This window comes from Chlorocebus sabaeus, chromosome 20 (genome assembly GCF_047675955.1).
Source record: "Chlorocebus sabaeus isolate Y175 chromosome 20, mChlSab1.0.hap1, whole genome shotgun sequence".
Classification (NCBI taxonomy): domain Eukaryota; kingdom Metazoa; phylum Chordata; class Mammalia; order Primates; family Cercopithecidae; genus Chlorocebus; species Chlorocebus sabaeus.
In genome coordinates, this window is record NC_132923.1 from 19,853,569 (window position 1) to 19,872,598 (window position 19,030).

The 19,030-nt window shown below is 46.3% G+C and overlaps 1 protein-coding gene across 2 annotated transcripts; it reads right to left on the minus strand.

Moving 5' to 3' along the window:
* Nucleotides 1-3,556: 3,556 nt before the first annotated feature.
* Nucleotides 3,557-18,690, minus strand: CD2 (CD2 molecule). 2 transcript variants are annotated; one of them, XM_007977426.3, is made up of 5 exons: nt 18,558-18,690; nt 18,102-18,419; nt 12,190-12,420; nt 8,220-8,342; nt 3,557-4,323 (listed from the first exon to the last, which is right to left on the minus strand). In XM_007977426.3, the coding sequence occupies exons 1-5, from the start codon at nt 18,616-18,618 to the stop codon at nt 4,004-4,006; spliced, it is 1,053 nt and encodes a 350-aa protein (XP_007975617.1). In that variant the 5' UTR covers nt 18,619-18,690; the 3' UTR covers nt 3,557-4,003. The 2 variants fall into 2 exon arrangements, with proteins under 2 accessions (XP_007975617.1, XP_007975616.1); XM_007977425.3 differs by having other exon boundaries at nt 8,220-8,420; nt 18,558-18,682.
* Between the last annotated feature and the right edge of the window lie 340 nt (nt 18,691-19,030).

Here is a 19,030-nt window from a genome sequence, read left to right on the forward strand (position 1 = left end):
CTTTATCTTTAAATGCCTCTGGTGTAGGATTTTATCATTCATTTGTTCCATATGAGCCAACATTAGGAAACTGACTCAGATGAATCGAACTCATAGCAGACTAAGTCACCTTACAGAGTGCTTATTTATCGATTTATAATGAGCTGTGTCTCTTTCCAATAACTAGCACATTTATATGTGCCATCCATGATATTCCTTCTTGAGTATCATGCCAGAAATAAAGCTCACAGTTTTCAGATGCATTCTGTATACAAGGATATATTAGTTACGTTACATACATTATTTCCATTTAGTCCTCACTCTAACCTTGTGAGGTGTCATCCTTATTTAATAGATGAGAAAATCAGTGTTCATAGAAGCTGAATAAATTACTCAAGCTTGCAAAGCCAGTGTGAGACAGAGAGAGTCAGAACTTCCTGTCTTCGATGCCTGTGAGTCTTCTACAACATTGAACTTCATGGGCACAGAACTGGACACAGAGATGGTCTCACACAAGATTCACATTACAGTGGAGTTCAAGAGTTAGGAAAGGTCTCCCCCAGGAAATGACTTTCTGTCTGTTCTGAGCTCTGAAAGAAGAATGTGCACAGGTGAAGAGCCAGGTGAAAAGTGTTGGGTAGTGGGAACAGCATGTGTAATAGCAACAGCGTGTACAGTGGTCTTGAGGTGGCAAACTTATTGGTAAACTTGAGTTGCTGAGTAACTGCAACCCACTGAGCATGGGTAAGCAGCCTAACATTAGAAAATGAGCAAAGGAAAAGGAGCAGGAGGACTGAGATGAAATTGCCAGTTTACAGTTGAGACCATTTTGGAGCTAAGCTGGTCCAGCTGCTACGATTAGACTACTATTTAGGGTGGGCAGATAGGCTATCAGAAACCTCGAAATTTTCTACCTTCATATAACCCTCTAGGATGTTCCAGTGCCTTAAATTATGTGGATATTTTTTCCAACATGGTTGGCCTTCTTATTGGAGAGTTCCCTGTGGAAGAATAGTTAACTGGGCTACAACTGTTGATTTTTCTTACAATACTGCATTATCTATAGTCTCCAAAGTTGCCTACGACTTGAATGCCCATTGGAATCAGCTGGAGAGGTTGTTTAAAAATATGTTTATTTGGCCCCCAACCTAACTTACAGAATTGTCAGCATTTTTTTTTTCACAAGCTCTACAAGTTATTCCTATGCAGCTGGCCTGACTACTTCTCAGAATGTCCATGCTCTGGGACAGGTTCAGTGTCACACAGTGTCAGACAGGTGGGTGACAGCAGTACCAATCTTAAGCAAGGTTCATGTTTCCCACCTAATGGTGGCGCAGGGCAGAGAATCCATCTTATCTTCCCTGGATAAGGATGATAAGGATGTTGCGTATGTTCACTTCCCTTCCTTTCATCTGGACTGTGCTAACCCATCGAATCAATTGGCTAATGATAGCTTCAATAAAGGGCTGGCAGCGATATTGAGAAATGGTCATTGTACTCAAAAGTCTTCTTTACTATGCATTTCATCAATTCTAAAATGCATATTTTTTCACATTGTTTAACATCTCAGGAATGGGACTGTGACTAAAAATTGACTGTATCTTAGTATTTGTTACAACGCAACTGAGAAGTTTTCTTTCTTAGTGGCATGTAAAAGAACGGTGCCACTTAAAATCAATGACATCTTCAAATGAGTTAAATACAGTAGTTGAAAAAGAAAGAAAAAGAAAAGAAAAAAGTTGAAAACAGTAGTTGAAAAATCAATGACATATTCAAATTAGTTAAATACAGTAGTTGAAAAAGAAACTACATGTTTGTGTAAACAGAAAGCCAAATGAGCCTTGCTCATGCTGCTCCCTCTACGTGGGTAATTCTGTACCTCTGCTTCACCAGTTCAATTAATCTATTACAACACAACCCAAATGTCTCTCCTCTAGGAAGCCCTCTTTGTGACCCCAGTCCTACCACTCCGTCTGGGTTCAAAGTCCTTCCTCCGGGTTCATGTACTTGCCTCTGACCTATATTTATCACACTGCACTACATTTGTCCCATGGTTGGTCTGCTTCTTGCCTACCAGATGGCGAGCTCCTTGAAAGCAGAGATGCAATTGTATGCCTCTGTTTTCCTAGTGCCTAGCACAGAGCCTGACAAGTAGTAGAAGTTCAATAAATGTTTGTTGAATGGATGAACAATGAAGGATTGAATAGGCTGTATGTGTTTTGTACCATATGTAATGCCACAGGACTTCAGAAGAAAGGCAGAGTCCAGGACTGGATAGCCAGGGAAGATTTTCTTAAGGGAATGGCATATGAGCTACTCTGGCAAGATAGCCAATGAAATCACTCATAGGTGTCATGAAGAATGAGAAAGGGGCAGGGCTGGGACCCTCACTTCTTTTTTCTTTTTTTTTTTTAAGACGGGGTTTCGCTCTTTTGCCCAGGCTAGAGCAAAGTGATGTGATCTCAGCTCACTGCAACCTCCATACCCCAGGTTCAAGCAATTCTCCTGCCTCAACCTCCTGAGTAGCTGGGATTATAGGTGCGTGCCACAATGCCCAGCTAATTTTTTTTTTAGTAGAGAAGGGGTTTCACCATGTTGGCCAGGCTGATCTCAAATTCCTGACCTCAGGTGATCTACCTGTCTCGGCCTCCCAAGGTGTTAGGATTACAGGCGTGAGCCACCATGCCCGGTCAGAGCCCTCATCCCTCTACTGGGTAGATCTTGTGGCAGTTGTTACCTAGCTGGATTTTGTGTTTGAATTTTGGGAGGCAATGAGGTTTCATTCATCATTGCCCTTAGTAATTAACTCTGGGTGCTGGAACAATAGCCTCTCAGATTCAGAGGAAAAAGTAGTTCAATCCTCAGTGAGCTGTCACAGGAAGTCCTGAATATACTTAGTTTTTGTGGTTTAGCCCTCAGAGCTTCCTGCCAGAGTGTAACAAGGTTTAGCAAGTCTAAGAAGCCAAGGAGAAGGCGGGCAGACAGGACCACAGACATGGCACCAACATTTCAAAGCAGGTGCCTTCTCACCACCTATTGTTTTAGAACTCCAACTGAAAATTATTTTTTTCTCCCCACTTCCCCCAAAGTACAGTTAGCATGACTGCTAGCTGGGGATGGGGTCTGACCTTTTAATTATAGTCATTTAAGACACTTAAGATTTGATTCAACTGAGTTGTCTCTTAGCCTATCCTTTTGTATGTCATCTGATGAGTTCATGACACCTCCAGTATCCATAGATTCCCCTGTTTTCAAGGATGACAGTACAGGTCATTATGACCATGTCTGAAGAGTCAAGGAAGTAAGACCCAAAAGGTTATGTTTTCTGGTGATTCCTGTTAACGTTTGTGCATGGAGGCTTCGATTCATTATGGAAATCTACAAATAGGTTGTTGGACCCAGCTTTGCAGCTGAGACCTGGGGAGAATGTTCTGGTTATTCTGGTGAGAACTAAGGAGGTCTCAGATGGATTGAGTTGACTGAATTTGATCCTGCTGTCACACCAGCGAGGCTCTTTCTTATTCGGCAGCCTTCTCTCCTTGATACTGGGGTCCTTCACACAATGAGCAGACTCGGGTCTAGTCAAAGCTTTTATTTCACTTTTACTCACAGGATGGTGAGCAAGTGTCCACCAGCGCACATAAGAAACTCCAGAGTCCCTTAAGCAGATAGGCTGCTTGTAGAGAGACCCAGGCACACCAATCACTTGATTTATCACATCTACACATGATCTGAGAGGGGAAAAGAGATCTCTAAGATTTCTGTGCTCGGTGCTCTACAATTCTTACAATCACACTTATATTGCTTCTCCTTACTAGTGTGATGGAGCTCTCTGAGGAGACCAAAGACTCCAGATGTTGGCCACATGGCTGAGTTCGAAGATGCAGAGGTGGCTGTGACCCACAGCCTCAGGAGGTGACAATGTTCTGCGTGTAGAAAACACCTGATGGAAGTACAGATGTGCACATCAGGAGTGCAGAAATCCACAGTGCTTTTTAATTGGAAAAGACAGTTTCTATCTTTTTTAATTAGAGGAAGGGGACAATGAGTTTTCTGCTGCCCCTTGGGGAGGTTTTGGCTGAACTCGAGGTCTGGGGAGGGGCGGGCCTTTCTGCTGGTGAACTTGTGTGCCCGACGGAGCAGGAGGCCTCTTCTGGGGCTGGTGCTGAACACGGTGTCCAGGAGGCAGGGGACGATGACTAGGTGCCTGGGAACGATGACCAGGTGGTGGAGGAGGATGTTGGGAAGCTGCTGGATTCTGAGGGGTTGATGCTGGAATTTGGTGGGGCTTCCGGCCCCTTTCTTCAGTAGCTGCTCTGTGGGCTCTTATCTCCAGCTCCTCATCTGCAACAACAAAACCTCAATAGAGTTCATCTTGGCCAGGTGAAATTGATGTAAATATTGAGTACCTTTCATGTGCAAGGCGCCTTTCACATAAAAGGTACTGCTTTGGGGGATGCAATGAGGAAGAAGAAGTTGCCCCTACTCTCTGAGAACTCTAAAGCTCATAGGAGAGAAAGAAGTGCTCACCATAAGGTAGAGGGAGAGCCTAGGACTAGAGAACTCAAGGAACCAACAGGAAGAAGACACATGAGTGGAGGGCTTTGTGCCTGGTGCTCCTGTGATCAGAGAGAGCACTCAGACCTGGAACCCTACCTCTGTGCTGACCTAGAGATTGTTCCCTGAGAGCAAGAACCTCGTGGTTAGAGCGCATGGGAAGGGGTTATGAAGAGTCATGGAGGGTATTAGTAACTACATCCCTTCTGAGGCATTTCTATGTTAGATCTGCCTTTCCCCCAGTTCTACTGTCATGCAACCCGCCTACTGGCAAGAGGTTGGAATATGCAGGAGACTTTTTGTCCTTAGAAATTTACTAACTCCTCAGAAATTCACGACCTATCCTCTTGGCCGTAGGAGGGAAACAATTCCTCCTCTCCTCATCCATCAGGATTTTCTTCTTTGTATGACTTCAGTCCATGAAAGCAAGCCCATAACTACTCATAATGTAGTTTTTCCTGTACTCTTAAAATCACAGGGAATCTGTGAGGGTGCCCAGCTGCTAGAGGCCTGGAGCACCCTGCTGGCCCCTCTGGACTCCTTTAGGCTGTAAGTTAGGTATTTCAGTACCTGCACCCAACGCCATCTTTGCAGTAGCTCCAGTGGGAGCAGAGGGAGGTAGGAAGAGAAGATTTCCCTGGGGTGAAATAATTACCTCTTTTCTTTTTTTTTTGGAGACAAAGTTTCACTCTTGTTGCCCAGGCTGGAGTGCAATGGCACAATCTTGGCTCACTGCAACCTCTGCCTCCCGGGTTCAAGCAATTCTCCTGCTTCGGCCTCCTGAGTAGCTGGGATTACAGGCATGTACCACCATGCCCGGCTAATATTGTATTTTTAGTAGAGACAGGTTTCTCCATGTTGGTCAGGCTGGTCTTGAACTCCCGACCTCAGGTGATCTGCCCACCTTGGCTTCCCAAAGTGCTGGAATTACAGGCGTGAGCCACCGCACCCAGCCGAAACAATTACCTCTTACATCTTTATGGAGATGTGTGGCTGGGGACGCACAAGCCCTCTCTAAGCATCACCCTGTAACTTCCGGATGTTGATTCAAACCAGATGGCCTCCTCTGACTACAGGAAATGTGAGCATCAGGTGGCTTTGAGCGTAGAGTCAAAGTTAGACAATGTGATTTTGATACTTAAGTGGCTCGTGTGCTCTAAGCACAAAGAGGAAAGGGCCTCCAGAAAGGGCAAAACACATCCTCTATGCCATCTTCCGTGCCCTGCAGTCATTGCTTAGGTTATGTCCAGTAGACTGTGCAGAGGGCTCTAACCCCTGACCCCAGTTCTGAGTTATGGAGCAGTGGGTGGTCCTTCTTCATCTCCTATGTGGCAAGCTTGCACCGGCCATTGGTTTACTACTCTGTTCACCCACCATTTTTGTTTTTTGTTTGTTTTGTTTTTTTGAGACAGTGTCTTGCTCTGTCGCCCAGACTGGAGTGCAGTGGTTGATCACATCTCACTGTATTCTCAATTTCCTGGGCTGAAATGATTCACCCACCTCAGCCTTCTGACTAGCTGGGACTACAGGCATACATCACCACACCCGCCTAATTTTTTAATTTATTTTTTAAAGTAGAGACAAGGTCTCACTACATTGCCCAGGCTGGTCCCAAACTCCTGAGCTCAAACTCCTGAGCTCCTGCCTCGGCCTCCCAAAGTGCTGAGATTACAGGTGTGAGCCACCACACCTGGCCCATCCACCATTTTGTTCATTTGTCCTTCCAATGTTTATTCCTCATCTTCTAAGTGTTAAGTGTCATTGTGACTTAGACACAAATTGTCCTCAGGAAGACTAAAATCAAGTAAGAAGTGAACAAGAACTGAAAATTGCAATGTCAATTTCTGTGAAGAGCCCAGGGCCACCAGAAAGTATAGACAGAGGCACATGAGTTCTGGTAGGAGGAATGGGGTGTGACCACATGGCTGAGACTGCAGGCAGGGTTGGACAGACAAGGCTGGCTATGACTCTGTGCACCCTGCCTGGTTCAAGCAGGACAGTGGGTCTCAGCCTGCCCACTCCAGCAGCTGCAGCTGGCGCCTAAACGTGTACTCCCAGGAATTCCTCCAGGCTCATTGTCCTTCTCCCTTGTTTGCATCTCCTGGTTACTCAACCCAAGGCGTGACTGGGATGAGGCAAGTGAGGCTGACAGGCATGCAGTTTAAAGAGGCACCAACCTTCAGGTTGTGCAAGGGCAGGTCAGCCTCCTTAAATTCTGTGCCCTAAATTCTGGGCTCCTTGCCTCAGCCGAGGCCTGAGTCAACCTACTGGCCATAGGATTTAAGGCAAATAATTGAACCTCACTGAATTTAAGTTTACTCAACTATGTTGTTATCTATCTCCTAAGATCACTCTGAAAGCTGGATGCACTAATAGATATAAAACACAGGGACTAATGACTTTCTTTTTATCAGCATGAGCTAACCACCATGCTGGTCTTCTCAGCCTGGCGATGGCAGAGATCACCTTGTCTTGGGGTGACAAGTGAGGTCCACCTTGGAAGAAGATGTGGTCTTCGACCATTAGTCAATGGAGAAGGGGTCTTTGCTGGAGGGGAGCATGGAGAACAGCCAGAGCTGGGCACAGAGGAGGGCAAGCTGGGCATGCCTAAGGGCCCTGCCAGTGATTCAGCTGCACTGTGGTGGAAAGTGTGGGACAATGGTGGTGGGAAGAATGGGGCTAAGTTCAGGAAGATGTTTCGGAACCTGGGCTGGGGGCAGTGGCGTGATGGGACATGGGGCTGAGGGACCGCAGCCAATGGGGAGGCAGAGGGAGAACAGAGGAAGAAGTCTGAGGTAAAGAAACCAAATCCAGAGGGCACAGGGCCCAAGGCCACCGCTGCCTGGGGAAATCTGGACCACCTCCCTGGGCAGCACTGGAAGCAGCTGGTGTGGCTGTGCCTGCAGGTTCTAGGGAGAGACCAAGTCCTGCTGTGAATGTGAATTGCAGAGAACCCCAGGGCCTGTTCCCTCAGCTGCAAGTCCCGCCAATGGCTGACACCCTCATCTGTGCTCCGACAGTGACCCTGGGTTGGCCATTCTCTGAAGTGTTTTGCTTTGGCTGGCCTGGATGCTCCCTGAGCCAGCTCCCCTTTTCATTGCTGATAGGTTGTCGGACAGGCCTGATTCGAGGAGAAACTCTCAACCCTAACGCATCCCTCAAACAGAGAATTGGCAAAGGGGGCACAGTCACCCTGCTAGCTGTTTTCCTATGAGTACCTGATGACCTGAATAATTTTCCCTGTGTTTCTAGGAGCTTGGTCCTGAACCAAGCTCCTAGACTGAACCCAAGACTAAGTCCACAGTCTTTGGTCACCCAGAGACAGGACATTTATTGCTAGAAACGGTGTTTTGGAGCTAACCTTTCTACCTATGTAGAGAAGTGTGGCTCATTCAAAAGATGTTCACATTAGCCTGTCACCAAGTAGGCCTCATAGGTGGATTCCAATGAGGCCAACTGGATTCAGCGTCTCAAAGCTCCCACATTGTCACCACTAAGAATTTGTTTTTCAAAAATCAAGCTAACCACAAAATGAAACAAGCTATACCCGCTGGCTACAACACTGACATTCCGAAACTACCTATTTCCATTATTTTCTCTGCAGATTCAAGGTGTCATCCCCATGAGCTGTTTCATGGGGATTTTGCTAGGGCCTGCAGTGGGACAAAAGAGGGGGAGCTTACCATTTCTCCGACTCCTCTGTTTTTTCCTTTTGGTGATGTAGAAAACGAGCAGTGTCACAAAGACCATCAAGAGGCTGCCTCCTCCACAAATGCCGATGATGAGATAGATGTCCAGACCTTTCTCTGCAAAAGGAAGAGAAGTGGGATGGCCAGGAGGGGTCCAGGCAGAGAGGCCGTTACTCTGGCCAAGGACGCTGCCTCCTGCATCCAGCAGATAAGAGAACTTGTTGGGACCTTTCACCCCATGGCTCCCAGGCTCACAGAGGGTGGTGAGTGGTGTCAACCCTGGGAGGACCCAAGGTCCTGGGGAAGCTCCATCTGCAGGCTCCTTGGGAAATTGCTCTCAGGGACTAGAAATGCCTGATTGCTCATGCACCAAGGCCTGCCTGCCCACTGCCCCCATCATGGACAGCATCACAAACTTTTAGATCCGAGGATCTTAGAGATACTCTAAAGGAACCTCTAGTTTCAAACATGAGGCCCCGAGAGGGAGGATGAGTTGCCCGAGGCCACACAATATCTGTTGCTGAGCAGTTCCCTTAAGCAACCCCTTGTCTCGGTGTTTCTGCGCTGTTGATCCTGCTCTCGTCTCTGGCTACCCCGCCCCATGCACCATGATTCCTTCTCACCCTCTCTACCAGGCAGTTTCCAAACACTCAGGGTAAATATTTCACTTGTCCAGCCCAGCACTCTGACCTCATGGCCAGCACCCCCTGACAGAGTTTCCCTGGAGCCACGAGAGAAACCAAGCGTACAGTGCGTTAGTAACAGCAGTAGACCTAGTCTTCAGTTGCTGGACCTTCAGTCACTGTAATGCAATGAGGAAAACAGTGACTTCGGTGTTAAGGGAAATGGGTTTGGTCTAGGCTTTTCTAGGCAAGAGCTGCAGTGAACTTTGGAAAGTTACTTCACCCCGCTGAGCCTGTTTCCTTCTTTGTAAAGTGAAGATAATGAAACCTACATCATAAGGTGGCTGCTGGAAGTCAATCAGATAATGGATATGAAAGTGCTTTGTAAACTGTAAAACAACACAAATGTGAGGTCTCACTCTTACTAGTGTTCTCGCACTGGTGTTTCTGGGAACTGTTTCCCAGAAACAGGGGAAACAGGAGGGCTGTCTGCCCTTTGTGAGTCAATAGCAGTTAGAGAAGCAGCAGTGGGGCTGGGGTCAGGGGACAGGGTCATCTGAAGAACAAACTGGAACTTGGCCCAGCATCACAAAAGAAATGCTTCTCCAGGCAAAAAAAGATCCTAGGGAGACACTGTTATACATGAAGCCCAGGATGGGCCCCAAGGAGAGGGTCAGAGGCTCAGAAACCAAGTTTAACAGATTATCAGACTGCAGTGGTTTGTTCATCTTGGCTTTCTTTCCTCGAGTCTCTCTCTGACCCATTCTTTGCCTGCCAGTTACACAACATCTCTAAGCTCTACTGATGAAGAGGCCTCCACCAGAGAAGCAGGCATAATCTTAAACCATTGAAATTGGGTCAGTAAAGGATTCAGGGCCCTTTAGGCCCTACTGGCTTGGAGGAGGGGCAGGAGATACCAGAGGCCACTTCCTGCTGAGCTTGAGAACTTTTCAGATTTGACCCAGGGTGGGGCAGGGCAGGCCTGAAATGCTTTGGGGAGCACATGGCTAAGTCATGCAGCCGCCAGCTCCATCTCCGAGTTGTCAGGTAGGGTGGCCACAACTTTATCTTGGGCACATGCAGGAATGTAGGCAATGCTTTACCCAGCCTGCTCTCCAGTTTGTCCAGTGTGGCGCCGTGGGACACCTGGTAGTGCTCGTGGTGGGGAATGTTCCATTATGTTTCAGAAGCAGCGGTGGCACTGTCAGTCAAACATATGCCCTCCCATTTCCTAAATCCAGGCATACTATCTTCCTACAGTTTCTCTTGGAGATCACATGCCCATGAGTTTATGTGATAAAGTATTTTTGCGCATCGGAATCTGTTCCTTCCTCCTAGTATTTTGGTTTTAAGTATGTAAACGCTCACCTAATCTGAACCAAATGGTTAGACTCTGATCATTGCTCCTCTCTGCCTTGGCCTTTCAGAATAAAACTTCCAAATCCCTTTTCAGGTCTTTAAGAGCAGCTCCTCCACCCTAATCTCTCCCCAGGTATTCTTCCCATCTCCCTAGTGGTACTTCTCCCAATCAGCTTCTGATCTGCACCATAGAATATGGGACATAAGTGTTCCAGCCTTCAAACCTTGACTGCTCCCAAGGTCCTCCTTCTCTCCCTCCTTCTATCCCTGATACACACACATTTTTATACTTGTGGGCTCCAGTTAAAATAAACATGAAAAGTAGGGTTGTCAGAGATAATGCAAAACACCCAGTTAAATTTGAATTTCAGATAAACAATGAATAATTTCTAGCCTAAGTATGTTCCATGCAATATCTGAAACATACTTATACGTATTTTTATTTGCTATATCTGACAACTCTAATCAAAGATCTCCCAAGGACACTGCAGTGGCTCATGCCTATAATCCCAGCACTTTGGGAGGCTGAGGTGGGAGGACTGTGTGAGCACAGGAGTTCGAGGCCAGCCTGGGCAACACAGTGAGACCTTATTTCTACAAAAAATTTAAAAATTAGCTGGGTTTGGTGGCATCCTCCTGTAGTCTCAGCTACTGGGGAGGCTGAAGTGGGAGGATTGCTTGAGCCTGGAAGGTCGAGGCTGCAGTGAGCTATGATCATACAACCGCACTCCAGCCTTAGCAACAGAGCAAAATCCTGTCTAAAAAAAGAAGAAGTTGTGAAGTCAAGGAGAGGCATCTTCACTCACTGTGCCTTAGTGATAAGGGAATGTGGGAGAATGACTGGTGGGAAAACTGGGGGTGAAGTGATGCTGGTCAAGTTGGTGATTGGCAGACTCTCAGATGCCTTCAATGACCCCTGCTTCCTGGTATTCTCACCTATATGCAATCCCCTTTGATTGAATGTGGGCTAGACTTATTAATTTGCTTCTAATGACTAGAACACAGCAGAAGTGATTGGGATATCACTCCTGAGATTAAATTACAAAAAGACCATGGCTTTTGTCCAGGGCACTTATTCCTGCTCTTTCTTAGAGGGCTCTGAGGGAAGCTAGCTGCCATATTGTGAGGCAGCCCAACGGCCCACATGAATGAACTTGGAGGTGGATCCAAGAGCCTACTCATCTAATAGTCTGTGAACATGGTGCTTATTTTCTTCGTGGGCCAGGAAGCTGAAGCCTAGAGAGGGGAAGAAACTCTGTCAAGATTCTCTGGCTGAATTTGGACAGACTCAAACTAGAAGTCCAGACCTCTACTCCCAGGCGAGAGCTTGGGTACTACAGTAGACTGCCTCTCAGAAATACTTCTGGAGGTCACGTCAGGTTGGGACACCGGGGATCCATTATGGTCTCGGAGTTTTGAGATTTTCTGGAGCTAGTCCCTAAGCCTTGCCATCCTGCTGTGTGCCAGGAGTGTTGCCTCGCTGTCCACAGTCCTCTTTGGCCTCAAGGGCTCCATTCCCCCATGTCCCTGACCCTCAGGGTTTCTGCAACCTTTCTACCTTTATTCCTGATAGCAGGCACTGACCACTGATGATCTTTAGGGGAGCAGTTGGAATCATGTCACTAACTAGCCAAGGGACCTTGGGCAAGTCAGTTTCCCTCTCTGGAAAATGGGGTTTTGCATGAGATACTCTCTACAGCTCCTCCCTCTTCGGTTTTGCAATTCTTTCTCCTAGAAGAGGATCTTTAAAATTGCTTGTGGTCAAATTGTGCTCAGTGGGAGGACTCCCAGGATGGGTAACCACAGAACACCACCTCCCCTGAGGCTTCCCTTGAAGGTTTCCAGGAGGAAGAGATATGTTTTCACGCTTCATCCTGAGCCAGGGCTGCCTCCCAGCATGAGCACCTGTGACCTGGAGCAGCGTGCCTCTGCCTCCTGAGGGCCTGGAGAGCTGTGTTTGTGAAGTGACGCCTGCCACGCACCTGTACAGCTGACAGTCTCCACCCTGGATTCCTTGCTGACTTTGTTCCCTGCTGTGCACTTGAATTTCGCACTCAGGTTGGTGGTCCACTTGTGTGTGATGACCCTCTGAGAAAGTTTTAGATGTTTCCCATCTTGATACAGGTTTAACTCGGGGTCAGTTCCATTCATTACTTCACAGATCAGGGTTGTGTTGATGCAAGTCCAGGAGATCTTTGGTTTTGAGACCCTCTCTAAAAAGAAAATAAAGATCCAGTTCAATTTAGGCAATTTTCTGATTTTAATAAGCATATCTATTTATACAGTGGGGGATGGAGTCAGTTAGGGACAAGGGAACCATGTCAAAGACCTCTAGCACCTTTTGGAAATGATTTTATTTACAAAGAGCATTCCGAAAAAAATTATTTCTCATGACATTCATAGATACATTTTGCCACGAAATAATGTATCATATGTAATGTTTATATGCTGTCTTATACCTTAAAATGCGTTCACATATATGATATCACTTAATCCTAACAGAGAGGCTGATGTTTTTCTTCCCATTTGCAGAAAAAAAAATGTTCAAGGCTCTGAGAGGTTCAGTGGGTGGTCTTGGGGTATCACCTAAATAAAACATGGCAGTCAGGGTTTAGGAATATGGCTAAGAGGGTGCCTCAGGAGTTTGAGAAGGGCAATGCTTTAAGAGCAGCCAGGAACCCCATCCTGGAGGAATCGCCACATTGACATGTGAACGGGGACCTCGGATACCTCTGCCCCAACCAAGTTCCTGGAGCAGAGGGCCAGGTGGGTACATGTGAGCACGTGGGTGTCCAAGGAGCTCAAGGCTCTGGGGAAAAAGAGCACCTGCCTGGGAACCAGAGACTTGGTTCTGCCTTTTCCCAGCCCAGAGCTGCTCAGCTGCTCACAGGGTCTACACTGGCCCTCCTCAGAGCATCGGGAAAGGATCAGAAAAACATGCCCCACCTGTCACAAAAGGAGCAACATGTGGCAAAGCCCTGGGCAGATCATTAGGCACTGACTTATGAGTGGTAGTTCATGCATTCAATAATCACAGACTTCTTGCCTCTCCTGGAGACAGACTGCATCACAAAAGGAAAATGCCTGGGCTTGACATTAGATGGCTCAGGTCTACATCCTAGCCCCATCACTTCCTAGCTGTGTGACCTTCTCTTTTTCCTCCTCCTCTGGTTTTTTTTTTTTTTTTCCTCTTATTCCTTGCTTTGTTTCCCCCAGACTTGCCACTTTTCCCTCTCAGTTTCTCTCCATTCATAATATAGACGCACTAGCTTAATTTTCAATGATTCCCTCCCACTCTGACTTCCAGACACTAATATCTTCCCCATGGAACATCACAGTCAAACTTCATTTATGTCCCAATATATATAGGCGTGCAGAAATTAAATTAAAAATTTTCTTCTCCTCCCGTGATGATCAGTTCTAAGATGCTATCGGCGTTACTGAGAAGGAAGAAAATGGAAAGTATCAACACTCAGCAACGAGTTAGTACATAGTCTAGGGGTTGGGTCATGAAGTTTGCCTGTCTCTTCAGAATGGAATTTTTTTTCTGCTTATAACAGTAACACAGTAACATGATTGTGATAATGGTTGCAAAACTCTGAATATACTAAAGGCCATTTTAGTATATGGACAAATTGAATGCTAGGTGAATTATCTCAATGAAGCTGTTTGGAAAAAAAGAAAAGGTCATCATCCTTGCCAAAAAGACCTCTGAGTTTGAATCCTGACTTTGCTCCTGTCAAGTAATGAGACCTTGGACAAGCTGCTTCTGACTAGGTCTCTGTTTTCTTACATATAACAAGGAGATAATAACAGCTATGTCTCAGTATTGTTGGGAGCTTTAAGTAAGATCATGTAAGCAAGCACCTGACCCCTAGCTGGTAGCCATTATTTCCACCGCAATGCTGAATGTGACCCAAATGTGAAAACACCAGCATGGTCTCCCGTGTAGGGCTCACACTCAAAACAGGACACTCGAGTTTTGTGCTGTTTGGAGTCCTGAGATCTGTGGTTTCCAGAGCCCATAATCAGGGGCCCTTTTGAGTGCCATGCTCAACCGCACTACATTTCTACAAGGTGCTCCCACTCAAGATTGCAGGACTAGGGTGTGGAAAGTTGTCACTGCAGGGGAGCTGACAGTGTCTGGGATTGCTGGACTGGGCAATCTGACACTATCTGGGATTGCTGGTAGGCCCAGGTGCTGAAGACGGGGCTGGAGACAGAGAGGAAGAAGGAGGGGATCCTGCTTCTCGCAACGTTTTCTGTGTGAAGCACAGAAATGCTTATTTGCTCACTGAATGGCTGGCCTGTGCTCATGCTGGGGTTCCTGTCTGCCTCCCCAAGCCAAGCGCAGCTTCCTCTTTTCTCTTCTTATCACTCCCTGCCCAGCATCTGTGGGCTTTCAACTTCAGTCATTGTACAAGTTGATAAAATATTTTTAAAAGTTTAAAGCAGATTAAAAATTACCCACAATGCCACCACTCAAAGTCAATAATGAATAATATTTTCATGTATATCTTTATCAGATATTTTCTATTTATATGTACATATATAAATAATGTAATATTTTAGCTGAGTGAGGTGGCTCATGCCTGTAATCCAGCACTTTGGGCGGCTGAGGTGGGCGGATCACTTGAGGCCAGGAGTTCAAGAGTACCCTAGCCAACATGGTGAAATCCATCTCTACTAAAAATACGAAGATTAGCCAGGTGTGTTGGTACACGCCTGTAATCCAAACTACTCAGGAGGCTGAGGCATAAGAATTGCTTGAACCCAGGAGGCAGAGGCTGCAGTGAACCAAGATTGCACCACTGCACTCCAGGCTGGATGACAGAGTGAGACCCTGTCTCTCTCTCTCTCTCTCTCTATATATATATGTAGTATTTTAAAAATTAAAACTAGTTTATGTGATCTTATAGTCTGCCTTTTTCCCTTTATTGTGAAATTATATTATGACATTCTTTTTTAAATGAACATCAATAAATGCATATCTCCATCTTTTTAAAGGATGTATTCTTAATTTAATTGATTAATAAATTTCTGACCTCTGACTGTTCTAGCATTTGGCTAACATGAACAACGCAGTGACGGGAGTTGTGGAGTGGTACCTCCGTATACATTCACTAAGATAGCATCTTAGAACCGATCCAACCTAAGGCCTTCCATGGTTGAGAACTCCTTAATTCTGAGTTGCTGGGATTAACCCCTTCCCTACCAGCATCTGCTTCTAAGGAGCCCTCCACTGCCTCTTCAGCCTGCAGCAGTAACTCCCTCATGAAGGAAATGCAGGCACAACTACTGGAGTTTGAGAAATTTGGAGGCCGGGTGCCACGGCTCACACCCGTAATCCCAGCACTTTGGAAGGCTGATGCAGGCAGATCCTCTGAGGTCAGGAGTTTGAGACCAGCCTGACCAACATGGCAAAATCCCGTCTCTAACACAGTGAAACCCCGTTTCTACTAAAAATGCAAAAAATTAGCCGGGCGTGGTGGCGGGCGCCTGTAGTCTCAGCTACTTGGGAGGCTGAGGCAGGAGAATGGCGTTAATCCGGGAGGCGGAGCTTGTAGTGAGCCAAGATAGCACCACTGCACTCCAGCCTGGGCGACTGAGCGAGACTCCATCCCCAAAAAAAAAAAATACAAAAATTAGCTGGACGTGGTGGTACACGCCGGTAATCCCAGCGACTTGGGAGGATGAGGCAGGAGAATCACTTGAACCTGGGAAGCAGAGGCTGCAGTGAGCAGAGATCATGCCGGTGCACTCCAGCCTGGGCAACAGAGCAAGACTCCATCTCACACACACACAAAAAAAAAAAAACAAAGAGAAGCCTGAAGAAACAAAGAGATGTGGGAGGGCATTGGCACTGAGCAAACAGGTATTGTACCCCAGGCACTGCAGGGCACTTGTACACACATTGTCTCATTGAATATCCCTTGAAGTTGTCATTCAAAAATCAGACTCAGAGCAGATAGGGAGTTTGCCCAAGGCCGTGGTGACCTTAAGTCTGGTAATAGTGCCCAACTACAAGTTGAATCAAGATGTTGTATGACATTGGCGTGCACACACACAAAGCAAGTCGCTGTCTTTAGGCTAAAGGGTGAAGGGTTTCTCTTGGGGGCAATGAAAATGTTGATTGTGGTGATGGTTACAAAACTCTGAATATACTGAAGGCCATTTTAGTATATGGACAAATTGAATGCTAGGTGAATTATCTCAATGAAGCTGCTTGAAAAAAAAAAAAAGAAAAGGCCATCATCCTTGCCAAAAAGACCTCTGAGTTTGAATCCTGACTTTGCTCCTGTCAAGCAATGAGACCTTGGACAAGCTGCTTCTGACTAGGTCTCTGTTTTCTTATATATAACAAGGAGATAATAACAGCTATGTCTCAGTATTATTGGGAGCTTTAAATAAGATCATGTAAGCAAGCACCTGACCCCTAGCCAATAAGATCATGTAAGCAAGCACCTGACCCCTAGCTGGTAGCCATTATTTCCACCGCAATGCTAAATGTGACCCAAATGTGAAAACACCAGCATGGTCTCCCGCGTAGGGCTCACACTCAAAACAGGACACTCGAGTTTTGTGCTGTTTGGAGTCCTGAGATCTGTGGTTTCCAGAGCCTATAATCAGAGGCCCTTTTGAGCACCATGCTCAACCGCACTACATTTCTACAAGGTGCTCCCACTCAAGGTTGCAGGACTAGGGTGTGGAACGTTGTCACTGCAGGGGAGCTGACAGTGTCTGGGATTGCTGGACTGGGCAATCTGACACTATCTGGGATTGCTGGTAGGCCCAGGTGCTGAAGACGGGGCTGGAGACAGAAAGGAAGAAGGAGGGGACCCTGTTTCCGGCGACATTTTCTGTGTGAAGCACAGAAATGCTTATTTGCTCACTGAATGGCTGGCCTGTGCTCATGCTGGGGTTCCTGTCTGCCTCCCCAAGTCAAGCGCAGCTTCTTTTTTCTTCTTATCACTCCCTCCCCAGCATCCCCTGGGCTTTCAACTTCAATGGCGTTTCGATTCCACTTTCTCTTCCTTCTCTCCCTGGCCCAAGCCACCTTTCTCTATGCCTGACCCTTATTATCCTCATTCTTCCCATTTTACAGGCAGTCTTTGGTCTAGGCCAGTGGTGACTGACTTTGGCTGCTCATTATAATCCCCCAGGGAGCTTTATAACCTAATGATACCCAGGCTGCATGCAAAAACATCTGATTTAATTGGTCCTCACTTCCCTTGGATCACAGCAGCAGCTTTCTGACTAGTCTCCCTAACCCCATCCTCAATATCCACTCCTGCCCTCCCAGTACAGGCAGAGATAAATAAAGCCACACCTTGTGCATCTTCTACACATATTAGCAAAAATCACCTATCACCTTGGATCACTCTGACAAGCAGATCCAAAACGAGGGCTGTTCATCCTTAAACATGTTGTTTCCAGGCCTTTTCTGCCATATAACTCCTCCTTCAGGGCAGCCTGGCTTGAAATGGGCTCTGTCGATGAAAGGCCCGCTGCTCTCCAGTCAGCCTCTTCCCGCCCCACTCTTAACTCGCCCATTCATCAGCAACCTGGAACAGTTTCCTTTTCCCTCTGCTCCCCTGTGTCCCTCGCCTGATTAATGCCACCTTAATCCAGGTTCTTCACCCAGCCCCACATTCCTGTAACCACCTGAAGACAGAGTTGCAGGCGGGTAGACTTCAGATGTGTCTATCAGATGTGTGGATCCCATTCCAGCATTGGACCACAGTCTCCACTGGGGCAGGAGACATGCATCTGATTTCCTGTACAGCCCCCCTGGAGGCAGAGGTCAGTGCTGGGGAATATTATAAATGCTATTTTCCAACTTGCCAAATAGCACCCACACTGAAATAAAGCAATTAAGGGAATGAACGCTTACCTTGAATCTTCAAATCAAATGTTTTTTCCAACACATTTTTTCCGTTTGTATCATATATTGATACCTTGTAGCTATCCTGATCATGGATCTTCAGATGCTTAATTTTCAGAGTTCCGTTTTTAAATAGCTTATATGTATCTTTTTCCTCGAAAGTCTTCTCTTTTCTGAATTGTGCAATCTTTTTCTTGTCTGAAGTTTTTTCCCATCTTATATCATCAATATCATCACTCATTTGAAAACTAGGAATGTCCAAGTCGATGTCCTGACCAAGGGCTCCCCAGGTTTCCAAAGCATTCCTAATCTCTTTGGAGACTGCACCTAGAAAAAGCAAAAGAGTTACCGAGAGTCACCTCCAGGGAAAGCTGGGTTGGGACTTCTTTGGCTCTTATGCTTACTTCAGGGTCTCCGAAGAAGAAGCTTCTAACCGTGACAGTGGAGACCCGTCCACCAACTTACCTTTGGAAGAAACGTTGAAAATTAGAAGGAAGCTGGTTACAATTTTACATGGAAGGCTCATCTTAGGAGTTAGTTTCCTCTTTTGATTCTGAGCTCTTCATGCAAAAGGAACTGAAGTGAGACTGGTGGAGTCCACACCCCGAGAACTTAACCACGTGCCTCTCTTTACATCTTTTACAGTAACATAAAACATAACACACATACACAGAGAGCGAAAGCGCGCACAAGCCAGCTCTTCTGATGTGCTTCTTTACCAAAGCAGATGTGTTTATGAGTGTGTGTTTTCTTACCGCATTTTAATCCTCACAAAAAATGGGGATGGATGGATTTTCTCATCTCAGTGAAAGAGAAAAGGAACATAGAGGCTAAGTAGATGACTAAGGATCAGTCTTTTGTAAACGAGAAGCCAAATTCAACCACTCAGCCTTTTATCCACTTAGGTATACTGTCCCTAACAAGACCACAGAGAAATA

What these genes read in the sequence shown, in the direction of transcription:
- CD2 (XM_007977425.3), bottom strand. Translation starts at nt 18,618, where the DNA reads ATGAGCCTTCCATGTAAAATTGTAACCAGCTTCCTTCTAATTTTCAAC. An exon ending in TTTCAACGTTTCTTCCAAAG is followed by an intron (nt 18,420 to 18,557) that starts GTAAGTTGGTGG and finishes TGCTTTTTCTAG; the next exon opens with GTGCAGTCTCCAAAGAGATT. An exon ending in ATTTGATTTGAAGATTCAAG is followed by an intron (nt 12,421 to 18,101) that starts GTAAGCGTTCAT and finishes TTTTCTTTTTAG; the next exon opens with AGAGGGTCTCAAAACCAAAG.